This window comes from Papio anubis, chromosome 6 (assembly GCF_008728515.1).
Source record: "Papio anubis isolate 15944 chromosome 6, Panubis1.0, whole genome shotgun sequence".
Classification (NCBI taxonomy): domain Eukaryota; kingdom Metazoa; phylum Chordata; class Mammalia; order Primates; family Cercopithecidae; genus Papio; species Papio anubis.
In genome coordinates, this window is record NC_044981.1 from 150887629 (window position 1) to 150913766 (window position 26138).

At 40.9% G+C, this 26138-nt stretch overlaps 1 protein-coding gene across 2 annotated transcripts in view; it reads left to right on the forward strand.

Moving 5' to 3' along the window:
* Positions 1 to 333: 333 nt before the first annotated feature.
* LAMA4 (laminin subunit alpha 4) overlaps positions 334 to 26138 on the forward strand; it is a 148486-nt gene continuing 122681 nt past the window's right edge. Inside the window, exons 1-2 of one of the 2 annotated variants that reach the window (XM_021937958.2) lie at positions 334 to 602; positions 752 to 1076. In XM_021937958.2, coding sequence (XP_021793650.1) covers positions 882 to 1076 — 195 coding nt within the window. In that variant the 5' untranslated portion in view covers positions 334 to 602; positions 752 to 881. The remainder of the gene's footprint in view (positions 603 to 751; positions 1077 to 26138) is intronic. The other variant, XM_021937957.2, reaches the window with a different exon arrangement.

Sequence of the window (26138 nt, forward strand, 5' to 3'; positions counted from 1 at the left end):
TGAAAGATATTCTTCTCCCAAGCCCTCTGGGTGAGGACTGTCGGGAGGAAGAGGGGTGGCCAGTGAATCTCCAGAGAAGATAGGATCACAAAGAGTGCAACAGTCTATCCCTAGAAAAAAAACCGAAAAACCGTGCTCAAGAAAGTGGGCATCCTGACCCTCTGCCTTCAGAAAAAATGTACCTCTGGTTCCTGCCGCTGGAATCCCTTTTCCACCCACTTTCCTGCGAACTAGCGGGGGCCACATAAAAGATCTATATAAATACAGATAAGACATCCGGTACCTTGACTACATAAATAAGAGTGGTGAGGAAGCGGTCACAAAAGCTGAATATTCTTCTAGAGCCCTTGGAGGGGCTCCAAACTGAGAGGGGAGGGAAGGCCGCAGGGAAAGGCGGACCTCAGTGTCTGAAAAGCCAGCTTAGAGTGGGAGGGTCTGAAAGTGGAAGGTAAAAAGGGAGTGGTGAGAATGAATGTGAGAAGGAAGCCAGGACAGCGCAGTCCTCAGTACCGAACGGCCGGGGAGAGGAGGTGGCCTGGCGCTGGCGGGGCTCACCCCAATCCGTCTGCCCTTTGATGCCGGACTGTAGGCTCCGTCCATCTGTAAGTTCTTGAGCCAGAACCTCTGGGAGAAAGAGAAAAAGTGAAAGAGGGAGAGGGAGAGGGAGACAGAAGGGGAGAAGGGGAGAGAGAAAGAGAGAGAGAGAGGCTGGGACTCTCCCTTACTCTAGCACTTTCCCTTTTTTCCTAAGCTGCTGGTTGCGCTGCCACCTCCGGATACTGCACACGGATTGGAGGGAAAATAAGCGAGGCACCGCCGCACCACGCGGGGGACCCACGGAGACCTACAGCGCCCGAGCCCTGCTGGATGTCAGCGGAGAAATGGCTTTGAGCTCAGCCTGGCGCTCGGTCCTGCCTCTGTGGCTCCTCTGGAGCGCTGCCTGCTCCCGCGCCGCGTCCGGGGACGACAACGCTTTTCCTTTTGACATTGAAGGGAGCTCAGCGGTTGGCAGGCAAGACCCGCCTGAGACGAGCGAGCCCCGCGTGGCTCTGGGACGCCTTCCGCCTGCTGCCGAGGTACAGTGTCCCTGCCATTGCCACCCTTTTAGGGCACCTGCGCCCCCGCGGGCTGTGCCACACTCGTCCTTCTCTCTCTCCGCCTATTTCCTCTCCCCATTGCCTTGAGAGTTTCACCTGGGCTAGGTCAGTTCGGAAACTTGAAATAGTTTTCCTTTGTAAGTTGCATTTGGAGGTTGAGAGTTGAAAGTTGAGGCTTCGGAGTGTGTCTGCTCAAACGGGCGAGAGTGCATGTGTTGGTGCTCTGAGTTCATCTGCTAGACTCTCACTGGGGACTGCAGCAGCACGTCGGTGACTTCTGCCACTTGCGTGTCCCGGTAGTCATTTTGTCAAGCCACAGCACTTAACGTGTGTGCCCTGTCACTGGCTTCCTGCTCCTCTGCGCTGTTAGGACAGTGGGAACCCTACTGCAGGCTTTTTGTCTCATATTAGACAAGAAGTCTTCTGCAGCAGGGAAGGTGAAGGGGTGAGTGAGAGCGGCTGGTCATGAAAGGAGCTGTTAGGAAACTGCTGAGAGGATACCTTAAGTAGAAATGAGCCATTGTATTCCAGAAACAAGACGTTTCCATGAAAATCAAGCCTCAGGATACGCTATTGATAATATGTGTATTGAAAGAGCTGCTGTTTGAATATCTTACAATAGCTTTTAAGTTGGAAACAAAACCGGAATGTAGAGATCTGGTAAAGGAAAATGAATCCAGAACAAGTGGTTTAAGAGCCCCCTGAACTGAAACAGACAACAGCGTGTCCATTGCATGGGAGATGCTAAGAGGGAGGAAAATGAAGTCACCTAAGTTCATGGGAAAGGAAGGAGCAATTGACCTAACAAACACCACACTCTATAGCTATGGTTACAGTAACTGTACAACTAAAACAGTTATGTGGATTGACACCATTTCTAACATCACTGATGCATGGATTATTGCTATGAATTCTGTTGTTAGTACAATTATAGTTATTAATTATTGATGATTAAAAATAAGGTGCATGAACATGCTCCTTCTTCAGAGTAAGCCCTATTCACATGCCCCAAAAAAGAGAGAGTATGGACAGGGTCAGAATATACCAACCTCTCACTGTGGTATAAAATGTAGCCTCCATGAGAAAGAGGGAGCGTGGCTTGTGGTCAGCTTCATACCCAGAAACTTGGGGAGAAGCCAGACCAGGAGGGATTTTATGCAATGGGAAGGCTTTGCTTCTCTACAGGCTTGGAATTAACCCCAGGGAAGCATTATCTCCACCTGTTGCTTTGAGCATGGAAAGTCCCTGAATGAAATGCTTGACTTAAGAGTAAGATTGGCAGATAAATAGCAGGACACTCAAATGTGAATTTCAGATAAATAATGAATGAATTTTTATCACATCCCAAATACTTCAGAGGACATATTTATACTAAAATTTGTTTTCACTGTTCATCTGAAATTCAAATTTATCCGGGCATGCTGTATTTGTGTCTGTTACGTCTAAAGAGACAAGTCATATAGAATTGTTTTTTGTAACTCTCATCCCACAAAAAAAAAAAAAAAAAAAAAAAAAAAAAAAAAAATTTTTTTGGTTTTTAAAACCCCAAAAAAAAAAAAAAAAAAAAAAAAAATAGGAAAGTAATTTTTTGAGCTTTAGACAACCTTAAAATTAATGTTCAGACCCCAGGAAATTTCTTATGCGTGCATATGTTTGGTGACATAATAGGAAGGCAGCACAGCAAAGTGTCTTAGATTGCAGGTTTTCAGTCTGATGGTCCCAAGTTGAAATTTCAAGCTCTTTGACCTTGGGCAAGTTACAGATCCCCAGACTGCAGATAAACTGGTACTGACAGAATTTCTTGATGCCTACTTCACACCTCATACTGTTACTGTAATGAAATTAGATAAAATAGACTGCTTAGCATAGTGCTTGACATAGTATAAATGCTTTATATATGCCAAGAGTTGTTATAATTGTTACTATCAAAAATGTGGATGATCAGATTTTAAAAAACCCTTATTCGAGAATATTCCTTAGAACCTTACATTTATGGTTTTCTTTTACTTAATGTTATTGTATCTGTTTATCTATATTCTTCCAACTGGAAAAAAAAAGTCATATGGTGAGTTAAATTTGTAATACTGTCAGAGTCTAATAGGCTCAGAATGCCAGTGGAGGCCTTCAGTTTTGAAAAACAGAAAGAAGATATTAGTCATTCCAGGAAGGTCAAAGTATATGGTGTAGAAAGGGTGAGATTGAGGTAATTATGTTCCCACTGCATAGTTTCACATAATGCCTCCAGTTAGCCTGCGGTCCCATGGCGATCCCAACGCCCCACCATCAGGTTTCCCATGCTCTTTATAGCAGTAAGCAGACCTTAAACCAAATACATTCCGGAGACTTAATAACATGGTACAAACACTTTACTGGATTGGCTCAGGAGATGGTATTTGTGTATATATGGAGAGAGAAAGAGAACACGGACACATTATTCATGCGAGAGGTTCAATGTGTGGATGGGAGGATATTCTAAAAATACGTTCTTTTTACTTGGATTTATATGAATGGTTATTCTGCAATTCTCCTTCAGAAGGAAGGAAGAAAAATATTAAGGCAAGCATGGAGCAGTGGGAGGTGCTTGGCTAAAGGCCTTCCTGAGGTTCTCCTAAGCTCCTCAATAGGCCAGCTTGTGGACTCTCCATCCCTGAGTACTTGGCCCAAGACACAAACTCTGACATGCTGTATTGCTCCATGTGAGCTGGGGAGCAAATACATGAAATATGCACAGAATAAAAGGATAGAGACTGTTGGCTGACCAAAAAAAAGTCTCCTCTTTTCCTTGTAAAACAAGCCAAAGCTTCCCCCGAGATGCAAAGTATTTGAAAAGAAGAGCACCTGTGGGTAACTCCATACTAGTTATGGGGAGGATTTTCCCACCTTTGCTTCTTGACAATTAATCTACTGAGTCTATTATTGCTGAGTTTATGGTGAGAACAGTGATTCTCAACAGGTGATTCTCAAAAGGGAAGACTGGGCAGTTTCAGTAAGGATAATCAGTATTCTAATATTTCACATTAAGGAAAAGAGTCTATTCATTCCACCATGCACACTATAGCAAGAAAAACTAGTCCAAAGTCTTCTTGACCAATATAAATATGGTAGATATGGAAAAGAACTGGAGTGGGGGCAGGAATGAAGATGGGAACAACCCCACAAGAAGCCAGTAACAGAATGTCCTTGGGAAGAGTGAGATCCTTGTCCTTCAAAAAGAAGCAGGAACTAAACAAGGTCAAGAACATGAGGTTGGAGGTTACACTGTGTGGCTGGAAAGAAGCCACACGGAGACTGAGAAATTGAAAAGGCAAGGACTCTGCTGACAGGGCAAGGTGGAAGGTGGTGGAGCGGGTGATGGTGCTGTTACTGGCTTTCACAGATAAATGAGAGAATAAGGGATACAATGGACAACGTTGAGTAAATGCCCCTCAGAGGGGAAAAGAGGAATTTCTCTCCTAAAAACCTCAGCTTTGCTATTGTCATTATTGTTGTGTTAACTTCACTCCAAGAAGATCAGTGCCCATGAATGCACCCTACACCAGAAAAACTGACTTGCTAAAAAGAAACTCTATAAAGCAGACTAACTCTGAGGGACTTTCCCTTTTGACTCTTTTCTTTGTTGATACATGACCCCATGTCCCAAAGCATTGTTAGCCTCCTGCCATTAAAAGATTGCAGAATGTTTAATAAAAATATTTTAGATCTCTTTAACCATCTGCTTTCTTTTTTCTTATCTTGGTCACTTGCTTTGAAAAAGGTCCCATGGGATCACACTAAGACCTCCAGTTGCTAGCCGGGGTTATCACTCTCTACTGATGTTCTAACAATTCAATTAGGTAATCTGAACCCCTTACACGCAGTCATTATTTCATTCATTTATTCACCCAACAAGCTGGTTTGGAGCCTTACCTCAAACAGAGCAATAAAATAGGCACAAGGAGGAATAGAAAGAAGCATAGTCTCATCTTTGCCCTCAGGGGTGAGCAATTGAAGAGACAAAAAAAAAATAGGCGGCCATTATATAAAGAACAATGTACTAACATTCTGTAAGAGTGGCTACAAGGTAAGTGCCATGCAAGGTAATGTGAAAAAAATATTATTCCTGAGCTAGACCAGTAGGGCACAAAACTTACTTGCCATACACCAAAATAGGCTTCCAAAACCTTATTTTAGAAGAACTGCAATATAGCGGTGGTGGTGATAGTTAGAATAGCATGGCTCACAGCTGACACTCGTTGAGTACTTACCACATGCCAGATACAGATCTAAACCCTTCCCATGAGTAATTTCCAGTAACTTTCATGACAAGTCAATGTGACTGGTATCGTTATTATCTCATTTGATACACATAGAAACCGAGGCACAGAGCATTTGCCCAGGCCCCTACTTGTAAGTGGCACAGCTAGGAAGGAGTTTATAAAAGCAGTTGAACTGTGCAAAAGTAGCTAGGAAGAGGTGATTAGATAAATAGAAGTATATAGGAATACTTCTAGTCAAAATTTTGGGAATTCCTTTTTTTTTTTTTTTTTGAGACAGCATCTTGCTCTATTGACAGGCTGGAGTGCAGTGGCTTGATCTCAGCTCACTGCAACTCCTGCCTCCTGGGTTCAAGCGATTCCCCTGCCTCAGCCTCCCAAGTAGCTGGGATTACAGGTACGTGCCACCATGCCCGACTAATTTTTTGTATTTTAGTAGAGACATGGTTGGCCAAGATAGTCTCTATCTCATGACCTTGTGATCCACCCACCTGGGCCTCCCAAAGTGCTGGGATTACAGGTGTGAGCCACTGCGCCCGGCTGGGAATTTCTTAAAATGAAGAAATATAAAATGCAATTTAAAGACCATTTTGCAGTGCTTATTGGATGAGTAGCATAAGTTACAAAAAGTTGAGATAACTTCGCTTCCCCATGTAGTCTAATAACCATGTTTTAGAACTACTCATGTAAGAAAGAAAAAAACTAATACTTGTTGACTTGTACTGTGTCCCATCAACCTACATGAATTATCTTATTTAATACTAAATAGTGAAAATTATACCCATTTTACAGATGAGTTCATTGACATTTAAAAGTGGTAAGTACCTTAACCAAATTTTCAAATTCCTTTCTTTGCTTTCTGTATACCAGGGAGTTTCCCTGATAGAGCACTTTTTTTTTTCAACTATAGAGTCTTCTTATTTTCTCTTTATAATGATATTCTAGTGTTTGTCCTCCACATGATGCTACAGTCTATCTTAAAAGCTCTTGATTTAGATTAATAAGTAGGAAACTCATAACAGTATTACCTAAGGAATACCTAGTCTATCTTATAGAATTTATTATAAAATTGCTAAAAAATAAAGAATTTCATTCCCTAGTGTTCCAGAGTTCTTTGATTTAACCAGAGGAAGTTTTATCTTTTAATATGATAAAATAAATATAACAGAAACTTTGTCATTTGATTTTTTTTGTTGTTGTTGTTGAAACGGAGTTTCACTCTGTCACCCAGGCTGGAGTGCAGTGGTGTTATCTTGGTTCACTGCAACCTCCGCCTCCTGGGTTCAAGAAATTCTCCTGCCTCAGTCTCCCAAGTTGCTGGGACTACAGGTATGTGCCACCGCGCCTGGCTGATTTTTTGTGTTTTTAGTAGAAATGGGGTTTCACTGTATTAGCCAGGATGGTCTCAATCTCCTGACCTTGTGATCCGCCTGCCTCGGTCTCCCAAAGTGCTGGGATTACAGGCATGAGCCACTGCACCCGGCCATTTGAACTATTTTTAAGGGCACAGTTCAGTGGCATTGACTATATCCACGTTGTTATAAAACCATCACCATCGATCTCCAGAACTTTTTCATTTTCCCAAACTGAAACCGATTAAGCAATAACTTCCGATTAACTCCTTCCCCCAGCCCCTGGCAACCACCATTCTACTTTGTCTCTATGAATTTAACTACTCTAAGTACCCCCTATACATAATCATGCAATACTTATCCTTTTGTGCCTGGCTTATTTCATTTAGCATAATGTCTTTGAGACTCACCCATGTTGTAGCATGGGTCAGAATTGCATTCCTTTTTAAAACGAGTAATACTCTGTTTATATGTACACTATGTTTTGTCCATTCATTTGCTGATGGATATTTGGGTTGTTTCTACCTTTTGGCTACTGTGAGTAATGCTGCTATGAACATTGCTGTACAAGCCTCTGTTTGAGTTCTTGCTTTCAGTTTTTTGGGGGTGTATACCTAGGAGTGGAATTGCTGGATCATATGGTACAGAGGAAGTTTTAAGCCTCAGCGTCTTACAGGGGCCAGGTGAAAAAGAATTGAGTGAATTTAGCTCAGTAAAGAAATTCATCCTGTGAGTGGTGGGACTCAGGAATAGGAGATGGAAGGGTCCCTCTTCCAGAGTGGCAGCCACCTTTCAGCATTGCCAGGTCTTCTGGTTTTATTTTGTTTTATTTTGTCTTTTTCAAAAGAAGACAGAATTTGGATTCATAAGTGAAATTGCTGACTCAAACATTTTTTAATGCCCTGTAGGCTGAGTACATCTGAGGGCCAGATTCAGCCCAAGGATAATTTATTTGTAGCCTCTGTTTTACAATATTTTGAAGTTCACCTTTCATTACAGGCAGAATATGGGCTTACAACCAGACAGATGTGCTGTGAATCCAACTCCACAACTTTCTAGCTGTTTGGGCAAATTGGACCATCTTTTAGATACTCAGTTCCTTTAATTGCAAAATAAATAGAAATACACTTGCCTTGCAAAATTCTTGTGAAATTTAGATGAAATAATATATGTAAGCTGCCTAACACAAAGTTAGCTCTCATTTCTCTCAGTCTGTCCCTACTTCCTTTCCCTAATTTTTCCACTCTCTGCCTCTGTCTATCTTCAGGTAAAGCTTTATACTATCTTGTTAAAAGTATTTTGTTATCAAACTCTTTACTTATTGAATAAATTCAAGTACTTTTAACTCTTGCTTAAAATTTGCTGATCATCCAACATTGGAGAAGAAGACTGTCATTTAGTTTTTATAATCATTGTGTCTTTCATGGTTCTTTAAACAGCCTTTCCCCAGCAATAGGAGGATCTGAGCAGTTAAGAGAAATGAATGCTAAATCCCTAGAAAAGCTAAAGAAAAAAGCCAACAGCGACTGGGCACGGTGGCTCACGCCTGTATTCCCAACACTTTGGGAGTCCAAGGCGGGTGGATCACGAAGTCAGGAGTTCAAGACCAGCCTGGCCCAGATGGTGAGACCTCCGTCTCCACTAAAAATACAAAAAAATTAGCTGTGCATAGCGGCGGGCGCCTGTAATCCCAGCTACTCGGAAGGCTGAGGCAGAGATTTGCTTGAACTAGGGAGGCGGAGGTTGCAGTGAGCAGAGATCATGCCACTGCACTCCAGCCTGGGTGATAGAGCGAGACTCCATCTCAAAAAAAAAAAAAAAGAAAAGCAGCTTTGACATGACAAGGACAATACCTTTTTTTTCCCCTCATAATTAAATTATTAAATCTGACTTGTCACAGTTTCTTGATTTAAAATACCAAAAACACGCCCCTACTTTAGGGTTTTTTCTGGCTTGTAGTAACCATATGAATATAATGATGGTCAGACATAATTTTGAGAACTTTGATTGGTTAAAAGCCATTAAAACCAGATTGCTAGTATATGCTTTGAATCCAAACCTTAGCATTTCCAAACAATCATATTTTTTTCTAAAATAAGTAAATCTAGTCTATTGATGTCTAGTGACCATATAGAAGAATATTTAAATACCTACTCATATTTGCAAAAGAGCAGCATTCTTTTTTCAACTGTTTTTCTTTTTTGCTCTTGGTGTGGTAAAGTTAAATTCTGGGAAATAGTTTACTAAAGGGAAGTTTAACCACAGATGTTTGTAATTCCAACTTAAGTTTCCCATCAAAGTCTTAATGAAATTCAGCTGCCAGCAGTTCAGCTCTGAATCTGAGTCTTTTTATCATGAGAAACTTGGGGGAAACAACATTCTGAAGCTGAATGGTAATGGGAAAATTTCCATATTCAGCCCAAATCCTCTCCATAAAGAAAAAAATACTTAAACAAATTCTGTTAAAAGCGGGAGGAGAGATGGTGAATATAATTTGAGTAATATGCAAAATGACCTTCTTTTCACTCCTAGGACTTTCTTCGTTTTTATGTTGTGTTTTGGCGTAGGCTAGAGATCCGTGTTTACCTAAATGGAATGAAGTATATACATTTTTTACTTCATAAGAACTGATGAGTTAGAGAAATCCCGTAACATTAACAGCTGCATTAGCACAAGTCTTGTGCAAACTAGACCAGTAATCCAGGCTGTACTCTACAGCTAAAAGGACCCCTGACCATGATGCAGACTTTGCATATTAATATTTATTTTGAAATTATGCCATTTTGGAGTGGCATGATTGCTTCAAAGGAAATCAAGGACTCTAGGGATCGAAAGTACCTTCACTGAAACTTCCCTCACACACACAACTATTACATGGAACACTGTTGTCTATGTACAAAGTGAAATGCAACATGGCATGCTGAACCAAGCAGCTCTAGAAAGCCAAATGTCAGTCCAAAGAAACACATAACATAGACACCAGCCAAAGGGCAGAGAAATGTCTAGTAAGCCTCAGCCCCTGGGATGCTAGGACTATAGAACCCTCTAGAATCACGGCACAGGGCCACAGCACAAATTCAGGGTCTGGGGCTGAAAACCCTGGCAAGCCTCTTCTTCCACAGCAGAGGTAGTCCAGGATGCCTTTCAAGCTTCATGGCTGTATGTGTGTGTTTCCCTTTGATGAACAGTGACACAATTTGACAAGCTGAAGGTGTTACCTAAGTGTTACCTCTTTTCCTGCTGATCTCTGTCCTGAGTCCTAGGTGGTTCTGTCAACCCCCAGGTCACAGATGAGGTGCTAAATGCCTGCTATTTGGAGATTAAACAGTCTGAATATCTGGAGATGGACTGCAGTTTCATTGTAGTGCATGAATAATTGCCTCATTTTATATTGTTCCTTTGAAATTGTTGTCTGCCATGGTTAATGCCAATAGACACCCTGAAATTCCATTCATAAGAGACCTGAAGCCTCCCCTGCAGCGCAAAATTCAGCATAAAGGAGACCTGTTTGAATGCAGAGTCAGTGGGTGGTTATTACTGGTTACATAAATCTATCATACCTCGCAGCATGAGCCATGAAATCAAAGGAATCATAGAATGTCAGATTTAGAAAGGAAGTTTAGAGATTCAACTCTCTCATTTTGTAGGTGAGGAACCTAAGCTGAGAAGAGAGGGGAGGTGTGGGTGCTCGACCCCGGACACGATGCCCATTAGCAGTAGTACACGTGCCACAGGGTAAACCCCCAAATTGGAGTTCAGCCTGGGAGGCCACGTGGGTTCTTGGCTTCACACAGGGAGGATTTCAAGAGCCAGCCGACGGAGTAAAATGAAAGCAAGTTTATCAAGAAAGTAAAGGAATGAAAGGATGCCTACTCTTCAGACAAGCAGTCCTGAGGCCCGCCGGTTGGCTGTGTTTATGGTTATTTCTTGATCATATGCTAGACAAGGGATGGATTATTTATGAGTTTTCCAGGAAAGGGATGGGGAATTCTCAGAACCGTGAGTTTCTCCCCCTTTCAGGCCTTATAGGATAACTTGCAGACGTTTCATGGCATTTGTAAACTGTCATGGCGCTAGTGGGAGTTTCTTTTGGTATGCTAATGTATTATAATTAGCATATAATAAGCAGTGAGAGAGACCAGAGGTGGCTTTCATTACCATCTTGGTTTTGGCATGGTTTGGCTGGCTTCTTTACTGCATCCTGTTTTATCAGCAGGGTCTTTGTGACCTGTTACCTTGTGAAACCAGTCCTGCTGACTTCCTAGCTCACAAGGAACTGTGTCTTCTGACTTTTTGCCTTATGTTCTTTCCAATTGTTTTAATGGACTGAATCATGCTAGCTTTATTTTATTTATTTATTTTTGAGACAGAGCTCTGTTGCCCAGGCTGGAGTACAGTGGCACGATCTCAGCTCGCTGCCACATCCACCTCCCAGGTTCAAGCGATTCTCTTGCCTCAGCCTCCTGAATAGCTGGGGTTACAGGCACCCGCCACCATGCCCGGCTAACTTTTGTATTTTTAGTAGAGAGAGGGTTTCACCATGTTGGCCAGGCTGGTCTCGAACTCCCAACCTCAAGCAATCCACCTGCCTGGACCTCCCAAAGTGCTGGGATTATAGGCATAAGCTACCGTACCCAGCCTCATCCTAGCTTTAGAACTAGTGATTATTACCTGGGCATATCTAGATATGTTGTAAAATATATCTACTTCTAATATATTATTATTCTTTTACTCTTGTTTCTGTTTATCCTTAAGTTGAGTCATCAGTAGGAGATTCCCATGTAGCTGAGTAGAGCTAGACTATGAGTCTGTAACTATTCTGATTCTCGGCTCCATCACTAACAACCAGATCACCCTTGCCAGGTAAAGAAACCTGGTCAATTCCTCTACCTGCTGGGGCCTCAGTTTCTATCCTAAAAAAAATTTTAAGTGATTACTTCTAGCAACAAAATTCTATAATTATTTAAGAAATAGGTTAAAATTTATGCCAGTTAAAGGGAACCTGGGTTAAGATACTGAATCACATAGTCATAGCTGTTGCCCTAGTTAGAACCCAAGACTTTAAGAGTCCAGAGCCTGAAGGAAACACAGGGTCCTGGCCTGTGGAAGGGGGTGCGGAGGGGTGGTTCCTAACAACTCCAGATGTGGGGCTGGGGCTGATCTGCAGCACAGGGTACCAACCCGGCCACAGACATGAGCCTCTCCAAGGTGACACAACAACGAGGCTTCCCAGACAGCCTAAATGTGTCTCCGTGTGGTCAATGAATGTTCATGGGTCTCCCATGCCAGGGACCAAGGGTGCTGCCCCCTACTCTATCTGGACCCTCCAGAATGCCCCTAAACCTATCCCCACTGCAGAGAGACAGCGAAGTAGACAATGGAAGAGATCAGGGACTGGAGACCCACTGAGCAGAGACTCATGTCAACACATAACAGTTCAGTGCCAAATGGCAGAGGGTCCAGAAAGATGAAGGTATTTTTACTCAATGAGAAAGGAAGGGAAAGCCAGTGACAGATTATTAATCATTATAAACATTAACATGAAATACTCACATTATATTATACATAGTACAGCTGTCCACTAGATCTTAATGACCATGTAAAGAATTATCTTGCTTTAGATTGGGCAGAACACAACATGTGGAAGCAAAAGTCAGAATCGTTGGTGTGTGAGGGGATGTGCACTGGTGTCCAAATGCCCTGATTGTTGCTGGCTATGGGGAAGAGGGCTCTAAAACATTGCTACTGAAAGTGTGGTTCAAAGATGGCAGCATCAGCATCACCTGGGAATGTGTTAGAGATGCAGAATCTCGGGTTCCACCCCAGAATCAGAATCTAATTTTCACCATATCCCCAGGCTGTTCATCTGCACATTAAAATATGAGAAATGCTAGGCTCTCAAACACAGGTGGGCTTGAATTTTGAATGGACTTAGGGGAAATTGCAAATACAGAAAATTTCAAAAATGTTTCGATGTAATGATGGAGGAAGACCCAAAAAACATAAATTATACATAAGTCTAGTAAGGGGGTTCACAGGCTCACCCATGCTACCTGAAAATGTGTACTTCAGAATAAAATACAAGCCTCAAAGGAAACTGCTGCTTTGAGGCATCTAAAGGAAGCTGATAAGGTAAAGTCACTTCCTGAAACCATGGCACACACATACTGGGTGCTCAGAATGTATTTTTTGAGAAAAGACATGAAATGACATGGCAGGTTTTTTTACTCCCACCTAACTTCTCACCACCCATAACCCAGTTACCAAAAGACTGAAGACTCTGTGTCCTTGAAGGAAGTAGAGCAGAGGCAGGGGAAGAATTTACTTGGGGAATCTGCTCAAAAATAGGAGGTTACTCACACTTTTCAGGGAATAGTGGGATTGTGATGTTTTTCTTGGTAACAAGAGAGTCATTCTGATTCAGGATGTCTCTCCAGGGAGTGAGGAGTGCAGTCTGTGTCCTAGACTAGAAAGATAATGTTAGGAGACAGGGAAGACCTAGTTCCCCAAAATGAAAATTGCCAATTGCTATTCCTCCAGCTGGTCCTTTTCTAGAGGGATTGAAATCTGCAGGCAAGTGCTTTTGAGTCAGATCTGTGTCTCCTTCTCTATCAGAGCAGACGTTCCCATTCTCCCAGGAGACTCGAGCTATCCTTGCTGCAGCATTTTAGCTTTTAATTACTAAGCACTTGATTAGCACTTGCTGTGTTGCAAATACTATTCTAAGCACTTATGTGTATTATGAATTCATTTATTCCTCATAACAACCCCATGAGGAAGGCATTAATATTAACCCCATTTTACTGATGACGAAAATGAGCCAGATAGCAGTTAAGGAACTTACGGTCGTAGCTAGGAAATCTGACCTCAGACTCGTAAGCTTCACATTATAATGACCCTGTAACATCTGTTTCTAAGTCTCAGAGTGCCTTAGCAATACCCCAGCTAATAAAGGTTTCCCGTACTAACGCAGCAGTCTTAGCAGTTGACAAGTCTGTAAAGAACATTTAAATTAGTGGTATGTTTAGTCTTTGGCCTTGTTTTTAAGTTATAGAGTAAACTAAGTATCATCTCAGTAACAATGGGGAGTCCTTCCCTTAAACATAGGAGTAACAGTTGATGAAATTTCTGAATGTGTATATATATATTCATGTGACTCCAGCTATGCTGAGCATTGGTTTTTCAGTAGATTCCTGAGTCTAGTTTGTGGACCTACAACTTAAAAGATCTTGAAAAGGATATGGAAAGAGCTGACATGGTAGTAAAAACATGACCTCAGTTCCTAAAAAAAAATAAAATAAAAATTGAGCTACGATATGATCCAGCAATTCCACTGCAGGATATATAACCTGAAAAAAAGAAAATCAGTATATAGAAGAGATATCTGCACTCCTGTATTTGTCGCAGCACTGTTTACAATAGCAAAGATTTGGAAGCAACCTAAGTGTCCATCAACAGATGAGTGCATAAAGAAAATGTGGTACATATACACAATGGAGTATTATTCAGCCATAAAAAGAATGAGATCCAGCCATCTGCAAAAACATGGATGAAACTTTATGTTAAGTTAAATAAGCCCGGCACAGAAAGACAGATGTCACATGTTCTCACTTATTTGAGGGATCTAAAAATCAAGTCAATTGAACTCATGGACATAGAGAATAGAAGGATGGTTACCAGAAGCTGCGAAGGGTAGTAGGGGGTTGGTGGAGAGGTGGGAATTGTTAATGGGCACACAAAAAATAGAAAGAATAAGACCTACTATTTGACAGTACAAGGGGATGACTATAGTCAATAATAACTTAATTGTACATTTTAAAATAACTTGATGTAATTGGATTGTTTGCAACTCACAGGATAAATGCTTGAGGGGATGGATAGCCCATTCTCTGTTGTGTGCTTATTTCCCATTGCACATAGTCAAGTTATTACTGACTATAGTCATCCCATTGTGCTATCAAATAGTAGGTCTTACTCATTCTTTCTATTTTTTGTGTGCCCATTAACAATTCCCACCTCTCCACCATTGCATACCTGTATCAAAACATCTCACATACCCCAGAAATATACACACCTACTATTTACCCACAACAATTTTTAAAATAATAAAAAGATTAAAAATAAAACAATTTAAAAAAATGACCTCAGGGGAAATGATTAGATAAAGTATGTCAATCAGGAAAACTAACGAAGGTTTAGAAACAGTTTACCTTTTAAAATGTTTCTCTGCAAATGACACTAGAAAAAGAAAGGAAATTTAACAACGAAAAGGATTCAAAAGACAGGCTTGCAAGAAACACAGGCTGCTAACTCCTTTAAGCACTATATAAAACAATTTGTCTGAAATAAGTGAGTTATTCACTCGGCACCCAAGGAATAAGAGTATAGTGCTCACCATTCAAGGTAGCAGTGATTTGATCTGGAACACACCCAGGTAGTCTTCTACCCTTCTGAACTAAGAGAAGGACTGTAGCAGCAGTCACTTGTGAAGTGCATTGTAACCTGAACAGGGGGATGTGTGAGAATAATGTTACCCCAGATTTTCACGTGCAGGCATCTCTCTACTATTTCTCCTCTCCTCTAGCCTCATGTTTTAAAATGTTTTTCCTTCTGTATTAGTCTGCTGGGGCTGCCATAAAAAAGTACTCCAGACTGAGTGGCTTAAACAATAGAAATTTATTTTCTTATAGTTCTGGAGGCTAAAAGTCCAAGATCGAGGTGCTGTCAAGGTTAATTTCAGGTGAGGGCTCTCTTCGTGACTTGCAGATGGCCACATCCTCACCGTGTCCCCACATGGCCTTTCTTTTGTGTATATGCAGAGGGAGAGAGGTCTCTGGTATCTCTGCCTCATCTTATAAAGATGTAAGTTCTATAAGATTAAGGTGCTCCCCCTACAATATCTTTTTTTTTTTTTTTTTTTTTTTGAGATGGAGTCTCACTGTCACCTGGCTGGAGTGCAGTGGCACATGATCTCTGCTCTCTGCAACCTCCACCTCCTGGGCTCAAACGATCCTCATGCCTCAGCCTCCCAAGTAGCTGGGACTATAGGTGCCTGCCACCACACATTTTTAGTAGAGATGGGGTTTCACCCTGTTGGCCAGGCTGATCTTGTACTCCTGACCTCAAGTGATCCACCTGCCTCAGCCTCCCGAAGTGTTGGGATTTACAGGCATGATCCGCCACACCCAGCCCATTTAATCTTTATTGCCTGTATTTATTACCTCTTTATAGGCACTATCTCCAAATACAGTCACTTTAGGGGTGAATTTTGAGGAGACACAATTCAGTTCATCACACCTACCAAGTGAAATGTATTAAGTAGTAACTCATTTCTTAATGAGGCAAAGTAATTTATAACCACAAAGGAAAACTTCTGAGAAAATAAGATAATGAGTGTAATTGCCCTGTTTTAACTTTAAGCAAAAGCCAAATTTAGCACTTCATTTTAATTGTACATTTTTAATAAATATGTCACCATTACTATTTATTTATTTATTTATTTATTTATTTATTTATTTATTTATTTTTAGACAGAGTCTTGCTCTGCCACCCAGGCTAGAGTGCAGTGGTGTGATCTCTGCTCACTGCAATCTCTGCCTCGCGGATTCAAGCGATTCTCTTGCCTCAGCCTCCCAAGTAGCTGGGACTACAGGTGCCCACCACACCTGGCTAATTTTTTTTATTTTTAGTAGAGATGGGGTTTCACTATGTTGGCCAGGCTGGTCTCGAACTCCTCACCTCAAGTGATCCACCCGTCTCGGCCTCCCCAAAGTGCTGGGATTACAGGCGTGAGTCACCGCACCCGGCCAACTTTTAATTCAATATTTTGAAATATGGAAAATAGTATGTCAGGCTCTGTACTGCCACATTGTATTCCTTAGGTATCCAGGGACACTCCATGATCAGTATCAATATCTTTACTCTCTTTTTTAGCAAAAAGGTGCCCACTACCCCAGCAAGTGCCATGTACCCTACAAAGATGAATAAAACACAGAGATGAAACAAGTACACTGTAATGCAATATAACTAATTTCTTATGTTACGAAAACTCTTGGAGGATTTAGAAGGAACATTCACTCCTGGTGGAACATTCCCAGGTGACTTCATGGGCAAGGTGGCATTTGAGTTGAATCTTTAAGATTGAGGAAAAGGATACAAGCTGAGGGGACAGGATGAGTAAATGCAAAGACACAGGGTTTCTTCTGGAAAGGGAAGAGTCCCAGTTTGTTGGGTTGAACCACAGGGAGCCATCAAAGACTTCAGAGCGGAAGAAAGAGAAACACAGTGAGAATCGTGATTGTCAACATTAATCTGGACACAGGCTCCTGGCTAGATTGGGCAATAGGCAGCAGAGAGCCTGGAATCAGGGTAACCCATGTCGTGCATTGGTAACCGTCCAGGAGATCCTAAGGAGGCCTGGATTTGGATGCTGGCTGTGGTCTGGAAAGGAGAGAACAGACGCTGGGATCATCGCCAAGGTTCTATCAAGATGGTTTGTCATATGTTTGAAGAGTAAGGATGAGGGAGAAGTCAAAGGTGCTGCTGATGTTTGTAGAAATGTATTAAATCATGGGAGAGAAGTCTCTGCAGAGACCTTTTAACATAAAACCTAGTAAATCAGTGGCTTTCAGACTGAGGCTCCATGGAAATGCCTGAGGGTACAAGGCCTCCGGAGCAGCAGGAGGTTGCTCCCTACCTCCTTCAATCAGAGCAGCTTCTTTGTCATCTGTTTTATAGATGAATTTCACATGAAATTTTGCTGGTTTTTAAAAAAGGGCTTCTCTGCTCTAAAATATTTGAGAACCACTATGCTGGGACCTCCCAAGTTGATATTCTAAATCAAGACAAGTCTCCAAAATGTTACTCAAAACCTTATTCAAATCAGTGCCTCCCAGGCAGTTTCCCAGCAGTACACACGCCTACCTCGGGCCAGTACGTGTCACCGGTTGCATTGAGCAGCTGATGCTCAGAGCACCCCTGTAATAGCTCCAAACATGAGCTAGAAATCTTTAAACAATCGGTGCTCTCCTGAGAGATATTTTTGTGCTTCCTGTTCCCTGTCTGATGATATTTTTGGCCCTTTGCAAGGAAATTAGGAAATTCCACTTTTGTCTCAGTCATTACCTGGGAGTACTGAGAACAACAACAAAGGAGCTTCGGAGAGAGGATAGGATGGTAGTGGGTAGACCAGATAACCACTATCTTTTGATCTTCATAGGAATGACCAGATGTTTATTCAATTTTTATTCTTCTAAACCAATTATTCCATTGCAAAGAATGTCATCTTACTCTGAAACGTAAACCACAGTTGCTTACCTGCACCCTGAGCTAAAAAGATAGCTCTCAAGTCTTACTCTCTCCTTCCTCGATACAGAATTTCACTCTCTCCTTCCTTGATACAGAATTTCACCCCATTTGTGGTCCGGAAACTGTTTCCAATGATCTCCAAAGGGCAAAAGTACTTCCATGATGAACATTATGTCTATAAAAATCAAGAAAATAAGCATCAAAAACTTCCGTTTTTCATGCGAATTACAAAAGCATCAACCTAAGCATTTCATTGTGTCATGAAGGCAAACTACAGCTTGTTTTAATTTGCCTTATAACATATCTGCAGTATACCCAGGGAGAACTGATGTTCTAATGAATTAGGAAAGCTTCTTTTATGTCCTTCTACCTGTAGCTTGAAGACCTCAGCTTTTAAAAAGCTGTTGATATTGAACAACTGTTAAACTGGCAGTTATTCACAACTGTCAAATATTGGAATTTCTAGTAACTACTGACTCAAGTAAAAAATAGTGTTGATACTTATTAAGCTTTCATGATTTACAAAGCGTTTTCTTACATACTTCCACCTTTAATCTTCACAACCATCTTACAAACCAGGCAGGCCGGAGGTTATTCATCTAATTTATGGAAGCATGGAAATGTTAAATGAGAAGCCCAAAGTCTCCTAGCATGGAACCTTGTTGAAACAGCAGGAAGTTTCATAGAGTTCTAGACTGTTAGAATGTGAAGAGCCTAGAAATCATCATGCTGCTAATATCATTGAAGAGGAAGAAACCAGAGTCAGACGTTGAGTCACTTCCCCAAGTTCCCACACAGGGTTTCTAGAACTGGAACCACAACCAAGTTTACTGGCTCTGGGGTCAGTTGTCTTTCTCTACTGCATCACAGAGCAGGGATGCCATCACGGGGGTGTTGAGACATTAAGTGAACTGGATCAGGCAAGAATATATCCATGTTTACCTTCATCTTATAACTTATGTAGCCATCTGTGTCATAGAACTAAGTAATTTATTTAATTACTAAAACGTTGAAAGTTCTCTTTGCCTTTGGTCATTATATTTATGTCCATTTTGAATTTAATTTATAACCAAATCATGCATCCCGTTTCTTTCATTTCAAGCATTTTTTGCCTTGGCCCCATATGGCTATCAACCCCTTAAACCATGCTCTCAGCACCTATACTTAGAAAGTAAGCATTCGAGTCCATTAAGATTTCAGAATTTCCAGCTAGAGTTTTCTGGTGGTCACATAAAAATAAACAAAACATCCTTGATCTTAAAAGGAAGAAAGAAAGATCTATTTCAAAAATGAACAATAACACTTTTGTTTGAAAAGTTGAAGAATTATTTTTAAAATCCCTAGACCATATCATGTCTGGTATTCCTCCTGTACACAGTGATCGGTCAGATTTCCACATGACTTTAAGAAACTTCCCTAACATGTACCAAAACAATTGAAATGTGAGAAATTAATGAAGAAAAGGAAATGTTGATAGCACCGAAGTGGTCCACTGTGGCACTTGTACCCCTCCACGACCTTCTCAATCTGCTTTATAACAATTCTGAGTTTCAGCAGCTCCATTTTTATATGTAGAATTTTTCTACTGTTAATGTCACAGGCCAAATCACCTTAGTTTTCTAACAGCAAAAAAATATATAATACCTGTTTCTCAAGAAAATCTGCCAATTCCCAACAGAACTATAGAACTTTATGGTATAATCCAGGGACTTTGCTGTGAACAGCATCTGCTGAGATGTGCCCTGAACCTAATAGAGGACAAGGGAAAAGGGATATTTCAGGAGTTTGGAGCAGCCCCACGTGGTCTGCAAAATAGGAAGGTTTTGGGGAGGCAGGAGAGTTCTAACCCTGCCCATTCCATGGCCCATTTTCAAAATGACGGACACTGTCATGCCTCATTCTCACCCTAGTCCTTGATGTCAGGAGGATCCTCAATATGGTGAGAATAACACTGTATTTAAGATGAAGCTGATGTCTGTGTAAGGTCAGAGTAATCGTCTTTATGAGTATTATTTGGATATCCAAATATCTTTGTAAGGTGCTCAAAACCTCTAGGTTTTTATTAAAGGGCTGGGCTCTTCCCAGTCTCAAACAGTATTTGTGGTTACTTTGGAAGATGAAGCACATTTTTGCCGTGCCCTGTGTTTTTGGACATGCAGTATATCAAAGTATTTAGCGGAAATAAGCATTCTGTTTTTTTTTTTTTTTATTAGCACATTTTTTTTTTTTTTGTCTTCTCTTCCATTCAGGTATGTTGAAAGCTACGTGTTGGATCTGTTTTTTAGTTATGACATTAGATCTTCATCTGAGATTATCTAAACTAGTTTGGTTTTCTTTTGATTATAATCTCTTGTTTTTTTAATCTGCTAACACAAGCTCATGTTTATCTAGAAATGCACTTTCTCCTCAAAGTCATGAATCAGCATGAATTTCCTTTGAGTTAGTTCAAATCATCTAGAAATTAACACATTTCAAAAAAGAAAAATTATACTAAAATGTCAAAACTTTATGAGAATACTTTATTTGCTGTATCTCAGCTACTCAGTGACTAGGTTTATGACAGTAGAGTACTGAAAACCAGGTGCACCAGGTTCTTGTTTTCATTCTTGATAGGTTCTAAGTTCGTTAAAGCAGTCTTGCAGTTACTCAGAGAGCCACAAAACCAAGCGTTCCTCTTGTTATCTTGCTTAGCTCACTTTGGGTAAAATGCATCAAACAGCAGAATGAAAAATAAAACAAAATATATTTGTTTTTATAGTTGAATGACATTCTCCCTATGTATAAGTTATAACTTGAAAATTATTACTGCTTCCAAGATTCCTAACTTTCAAGCCACATAAGAGTGACTCATGGGATCCTGGTGGCCACAAAGAATTAACGAGGCTTCCAGATGTGCCTAACACTTATTTCAGGAACTAGGGCAAGCCTCCAACATTATCTACAATCTGTGGAGAGAGAGTGGTGTGTCCATGTGAGTATACTGTAAGCCAGAAGGTTGCTGAAGATGTCACAGAATTTAATTGCTGATATTAGACTAATCATTCCAAAGAAATTCCCAGCAAGTAGAAAAAAGTAAATTCACTGGTGTTTTTATTGAGAGAGATTACCAGGAGTGAAAGATGCCTGCTTGAAGCAATGAAACAACAGACAGAATATAAGTTTAACCTCTCTACCTTAGGAGGAGTAAACTAAAAACCCCTATACTTTCAGCCTCAGTTTTCCTCCTTTCAGAAAGTCCTCCACACCCCACATCTACCAAAGAACCATTTTTGATTACCGCTCTTCCCCATGTTAAAAGTAATCTCTTGCTCCTCTTAGCTCACTCAGCATTTCTTTGTACCTCTCATGATACTACAATTCTTAGCACTTTCTTCCAAATATTCTAGTAAGTTACAGATACTACTTAAATTTCCCCCATTGAACACCTAAAGGCCAGGAGGGTCCATGATTTATCTTCTGATTCCCCAAATTGCCTGTGTAAGTTCCTTTTAAAATCGGTGCTCAAAAAAATTGTTTATGCATTCCACAATTATTTGTTGAAAACCCATTTTGTGCCAGCCCCTGGGCTGGGCCCTGGATAGCCAGTGGTACCTGAAGCAGAGGTAAAATGAATAAAGGACCATACCAAATACTGAAAGCCAAAACAGTGCCTACTTTTCTGCTCATGGTATGTGTATGCTCTGATACAATTCTGCTGTGTAATTCTGAAGAACAAGTCGAGATAGCATTCAGCGTGACATCAATAGTCAACCACGGTGTCCCTGGCTGCTCATTCCAGGAGCTCCGTGCTGCGAGCAAGAATGCCTTTTAAGCTAAAAGCTTTGTCTTTCCCACTGTATATGGAAAAATTGACTATGCACTTTCATGGAGAAGGTCTAGCTAAGAAATGTTTATATTGGAACAAGCCCCATCTCTAAATCTGGGCTTGTTGCTGAATGGTATTTTGTTTCCTTGGATCAGGGAAGGGGTCTGGAAACATCTGTAATGAAAGTATTGTTTTAACATCAGCACAATTTTTTTCCTCAAATGACAGATAACACAATTGCCTTAAATCAAACACTCTCAGCCTTCCCCATTCATTTCCTTTCGTAAATGTGTATTATTTTGTTGTCATTAAAATGGCAGTGTGAAGACTAGATTTGTTGCACCCCAGACATTGCCATTCCCTTTGCAGTCATTTTGTTTTCACTTTAGTTTATGTTCTTTACCTTCACTTTTAGAAACGTGCTGTAACAGAATAACTATCTCGATCACAACAGTTATATGGGGGCAAAATTTGAAAGCTACAAAATGATGGTATATTGTAAAGCAATTCTGAAACTATCCTCCAAAATTTTTACTCAAAAGAAATGTACACATTATGCCATTTATAAATGAAAAGTTAAACAAAATACATATTTACATTAAATAGTATTTAACAAAAATCTAAAAATGAAATCTTAGGGGAGAGAAATTAGGGGAAGAAATCATACAAAATACCCTTTTTTTTTTTTTTTTTTTTTGAGACAGTGTCTCGCTGTGCTCCCAGGCTGGAGTGCAGTGGCGTGATCTCGGCTCACTGCAAGCTCCGCCTCCCGGGTTCACGCCATTCTCCCGCCTCAGCCTCCCAAGTAGCTGAGACTACAGGCGCCCGCCACTACGCCCCCGGCTAGTTTTTTGTATTTTTAGTAGAGACGGGGTTTCACCATGTTAGCCAGGATAGTCTCGATCTCCTGACCTCGTGATCCACCCGCCTCGGCCTCCCAGAGTGCTGGGATTACAACAAAATACCTTAAATAACAAGAAAAGGATGGAAATTCTGTAGCAATTTTAAATACCATTCACGCTTTAAAAAAAATAGAAGTAGCTTATGAATGGTTCATGATGTTGTAGTTAAAATTGTATTCGTGTGTATTTACCACTTGTTGCAAAAGTCTGTTTTTAAATAAGCTCCCCAAATTAAGGAGCTGAGTGTTCAGGATAGTAATTCATCTGCCTTGCTTTCTGTAAGCAGTTAGTGCTTGCTGTATTTGTTTATTAACGAACTATTTGAAAATGACCTTGTCACCAGTGTCCCTGAGCAGACTGCCACTCTGAAATACTTGGATTTTAGCCTAAAAATCCATTCTTCTGAGCCTTTTTAGGTGTTTGACACATAGTAGAGATGTAAAATATTTGCTAGATGGGTTCTACTGCTCACATTTTACAAAGAAGAGCACTTGGGGTAGAATCTCATTATCATTTGTCTCATAAAATTTGACTCATAAAACACATGACAGAGTGGGAGTTCAACACACAATCCTAAGTTCGGAACCAGCTACAAACCCTCTGTGGGATATAGCCTTCCTTAGTGTTGAAGGATGAAGGTGTTGGTTTCATGGCTCAGTCAAAATTGCAGTGATGGTATTTTATTAGTACAATTTATGGGCCGCAGTTTTCCTGTTAGGTGGGGCCAGACATATGTCAAGCTGCCACATATTCTGCCTGAGCAGACATCTGCCTCTGATTTATAAGGGAAACACCTGCACACAGGCTGGTGTATATTACACAAAGAGGCATCCTTTTCCACGGCCCATTGTCAGATCCCTCAAATGGAACAAAGGAGGTGTCAGGGATACAGCTGGATACCACTGGCTTCTATCAGGAGTTGACTTTGCTAACGAGGGATCTACATTATTTGCTTCGTGGCATATTTCTATCTACACTATATAAAAACTGTTAACTAAAACATCAGTTATAAATTATTATATTTAAATTAAGAATAATTGTCATATGTCAAACCAAGTAATAAGAGAGGGCTGATGAACAGTCTCTGAGGACTATCTGATAGTCTGGACTGTCCATCTGGACTCAGCCACACACACTCGTGGAGCAAACCTGAGTTTGCTTAAGAGAGGTCACTCCACCTTACCCCATCCACCACCTGCATTCTCCCCTCCAAGAAGTCTGGGGAGTGGTATTGAGACCTATTGATGACAATGGCACTTTCCTGAGAAAAAAGGGAGACATACTAATGGGATATCTTCTATGAGACTCTTGATAAATCTGATAAACTTGAACAGAGTTGACTTTTATCTCAGATATCCCAGGGAAAGGCAGAGATGGACAGCATAAGTTTGTTTGCAGCCCCAGAAGAGGTGTGAGCTTCAGCAATAACACCACAATTTTCCAGCATCATTTTCTTCATCATCGTCCTCGTCAAGAAGTGTGGTTGAGTGAGTAGAGTACTAACGGTGCATCTCCTTGCTCTATGTAAACAGCTTTCAGTAAGTTCCTTACTTCGCTAGGCCTCAGTTCTCCCAAATTTAAAATTAGGAGTTAGATGCAGTCCTTCCCAGCTCTGGCATTCTGCGTTTCTGTAATGCCAAGACACATTCAATAGATATTGATTAAGCATCTGCTCTATGAAGGCACTGAGGATTCAGCAACAAATCAGGTGAATCCAGTTTCTGTGCTCAGGGAGTTAAGTCTTCCAGGGAAGAAAGACAAGGAACCATTCACTTAAACATTGCTAAACTGTGTGCCCTAAAGAAGAAAAGAATTGCAGCTCACTCAGGAGAACCACTTAAAACAAATAACCCTGGTACAGACAAGTCCAAAAAGAAGAGAAGAAACTAACAGTTACTGAACACTTTCTATGCCTTTATATTGGACATTAAATGCATTAAATATTAGTTGATCCTCACAACCATTCTAGAAGGTAATAAGGTGGGCAGCCCCATTTTTTCAGAAAGGGAAAACAAAGCCTAGAGTTAAATAATCTGGGCAAGGTCACCCAGGTAGAGCTGGAACTGAAATAATGATGATCTCAGGCTTTCTGCTGCCTCAGGCTGTCTCCAAAGGACATAACTATAGGAAATTACATCCACTGCAAGGAATAGATTGCAGTGTATCATGTCATGCCCATGGCAGATCAATCAGTTAGGTCTAGAGGCTGGGCTATCTTAAATGTGAGTATATTTGCAGGAGAAATTCATTCATTCACTCAACAAGCATTTACTGCACAGCTGCCAGGTGCATGGTGAACAAATGGGGACTGAACACAGACACACATGGACATTTCTTAAAACAGCCAAAAGTAGATTTATCACATCCTAGCCATTCTGGCTGTAAATACTAAAGAAGTAATACCTAAGTGTGCATGTTCCTGGGGAAATAGAAGTAGTTATAGAGCTATTAGAAGCATCAGGAAAAAAAAAAAAGGACAAAGAATTTAAAAGAAATTTGTTCCCAACCTATGAACTGCTCTTGATTCTTTCATTTAACATTTAATTCACTACAATTGTATTGAGAAATCTATCAAAATTGACTAGTTGACATGGATCCCACCTTTGTATACAAACCCTTATCTATTTTGATCCTCCGAAAATATGCTCCATCAATTGAACAGGGGAAAATGTCATTTTGCTCAAGTTGTTATAAATTATGATAGGGGAATTATGATATGTGGAGTGCAATCCATCTTTCTTTAGATAGTGCAATTTCTTTTTTTTTTTTTTTTTTTTTTTTTTTTTTTGAGACGGAGTCTCGCTCTGTCGCCCAGGCTGGAGTGCAGTGGCCCGATCTCAGCTCACTGCAAGCTCCACCTCCCGGGTTCACGCCATTCTCCCGCCTCAGCCTCCGAGTAGCTGGGACTACAGGCGCCCACCACCACGCCCGGCTAGTTTTTTGTATTTTTAGTAGAGACGGGGTTTCACCATGTTAGCCAGGATGGTCTCGATCTCCTGACCTCGTGATCCACCCGCCTCGGCCTCCCAAAGTGCTGGGATTACAGGCTTGAGCCACTGCGCCCGGCCCAGATAGTGCAATTTCAATCCCCAGATGGATAGAATTCCATTCGTTAGCTCTTTTCAGTCTTCTACTAGCTATTCCAGAAATATGTTTTGTAAGAAGCACTTATGTCCACGCCATTTCCTACCTGTGGCCCCCAAAGAGACCATGCGAAATTTTGTTGTCACCACTAAATGAATGTTTAGAATAATTACAGCTAAAAAGATCTTTCCATTTCAACAAAGAACAATTATCTTGCAAGAGATGACTTCAAAGAGTTGAACTCAACTTTTTGAAATGGAAAGTTGAGTTCAGGATGTTGGAGGAAATAATGGGTGTTGGTATGGTTTTGGCTGTTTCCAGAGACTTGTGCCTGAGGA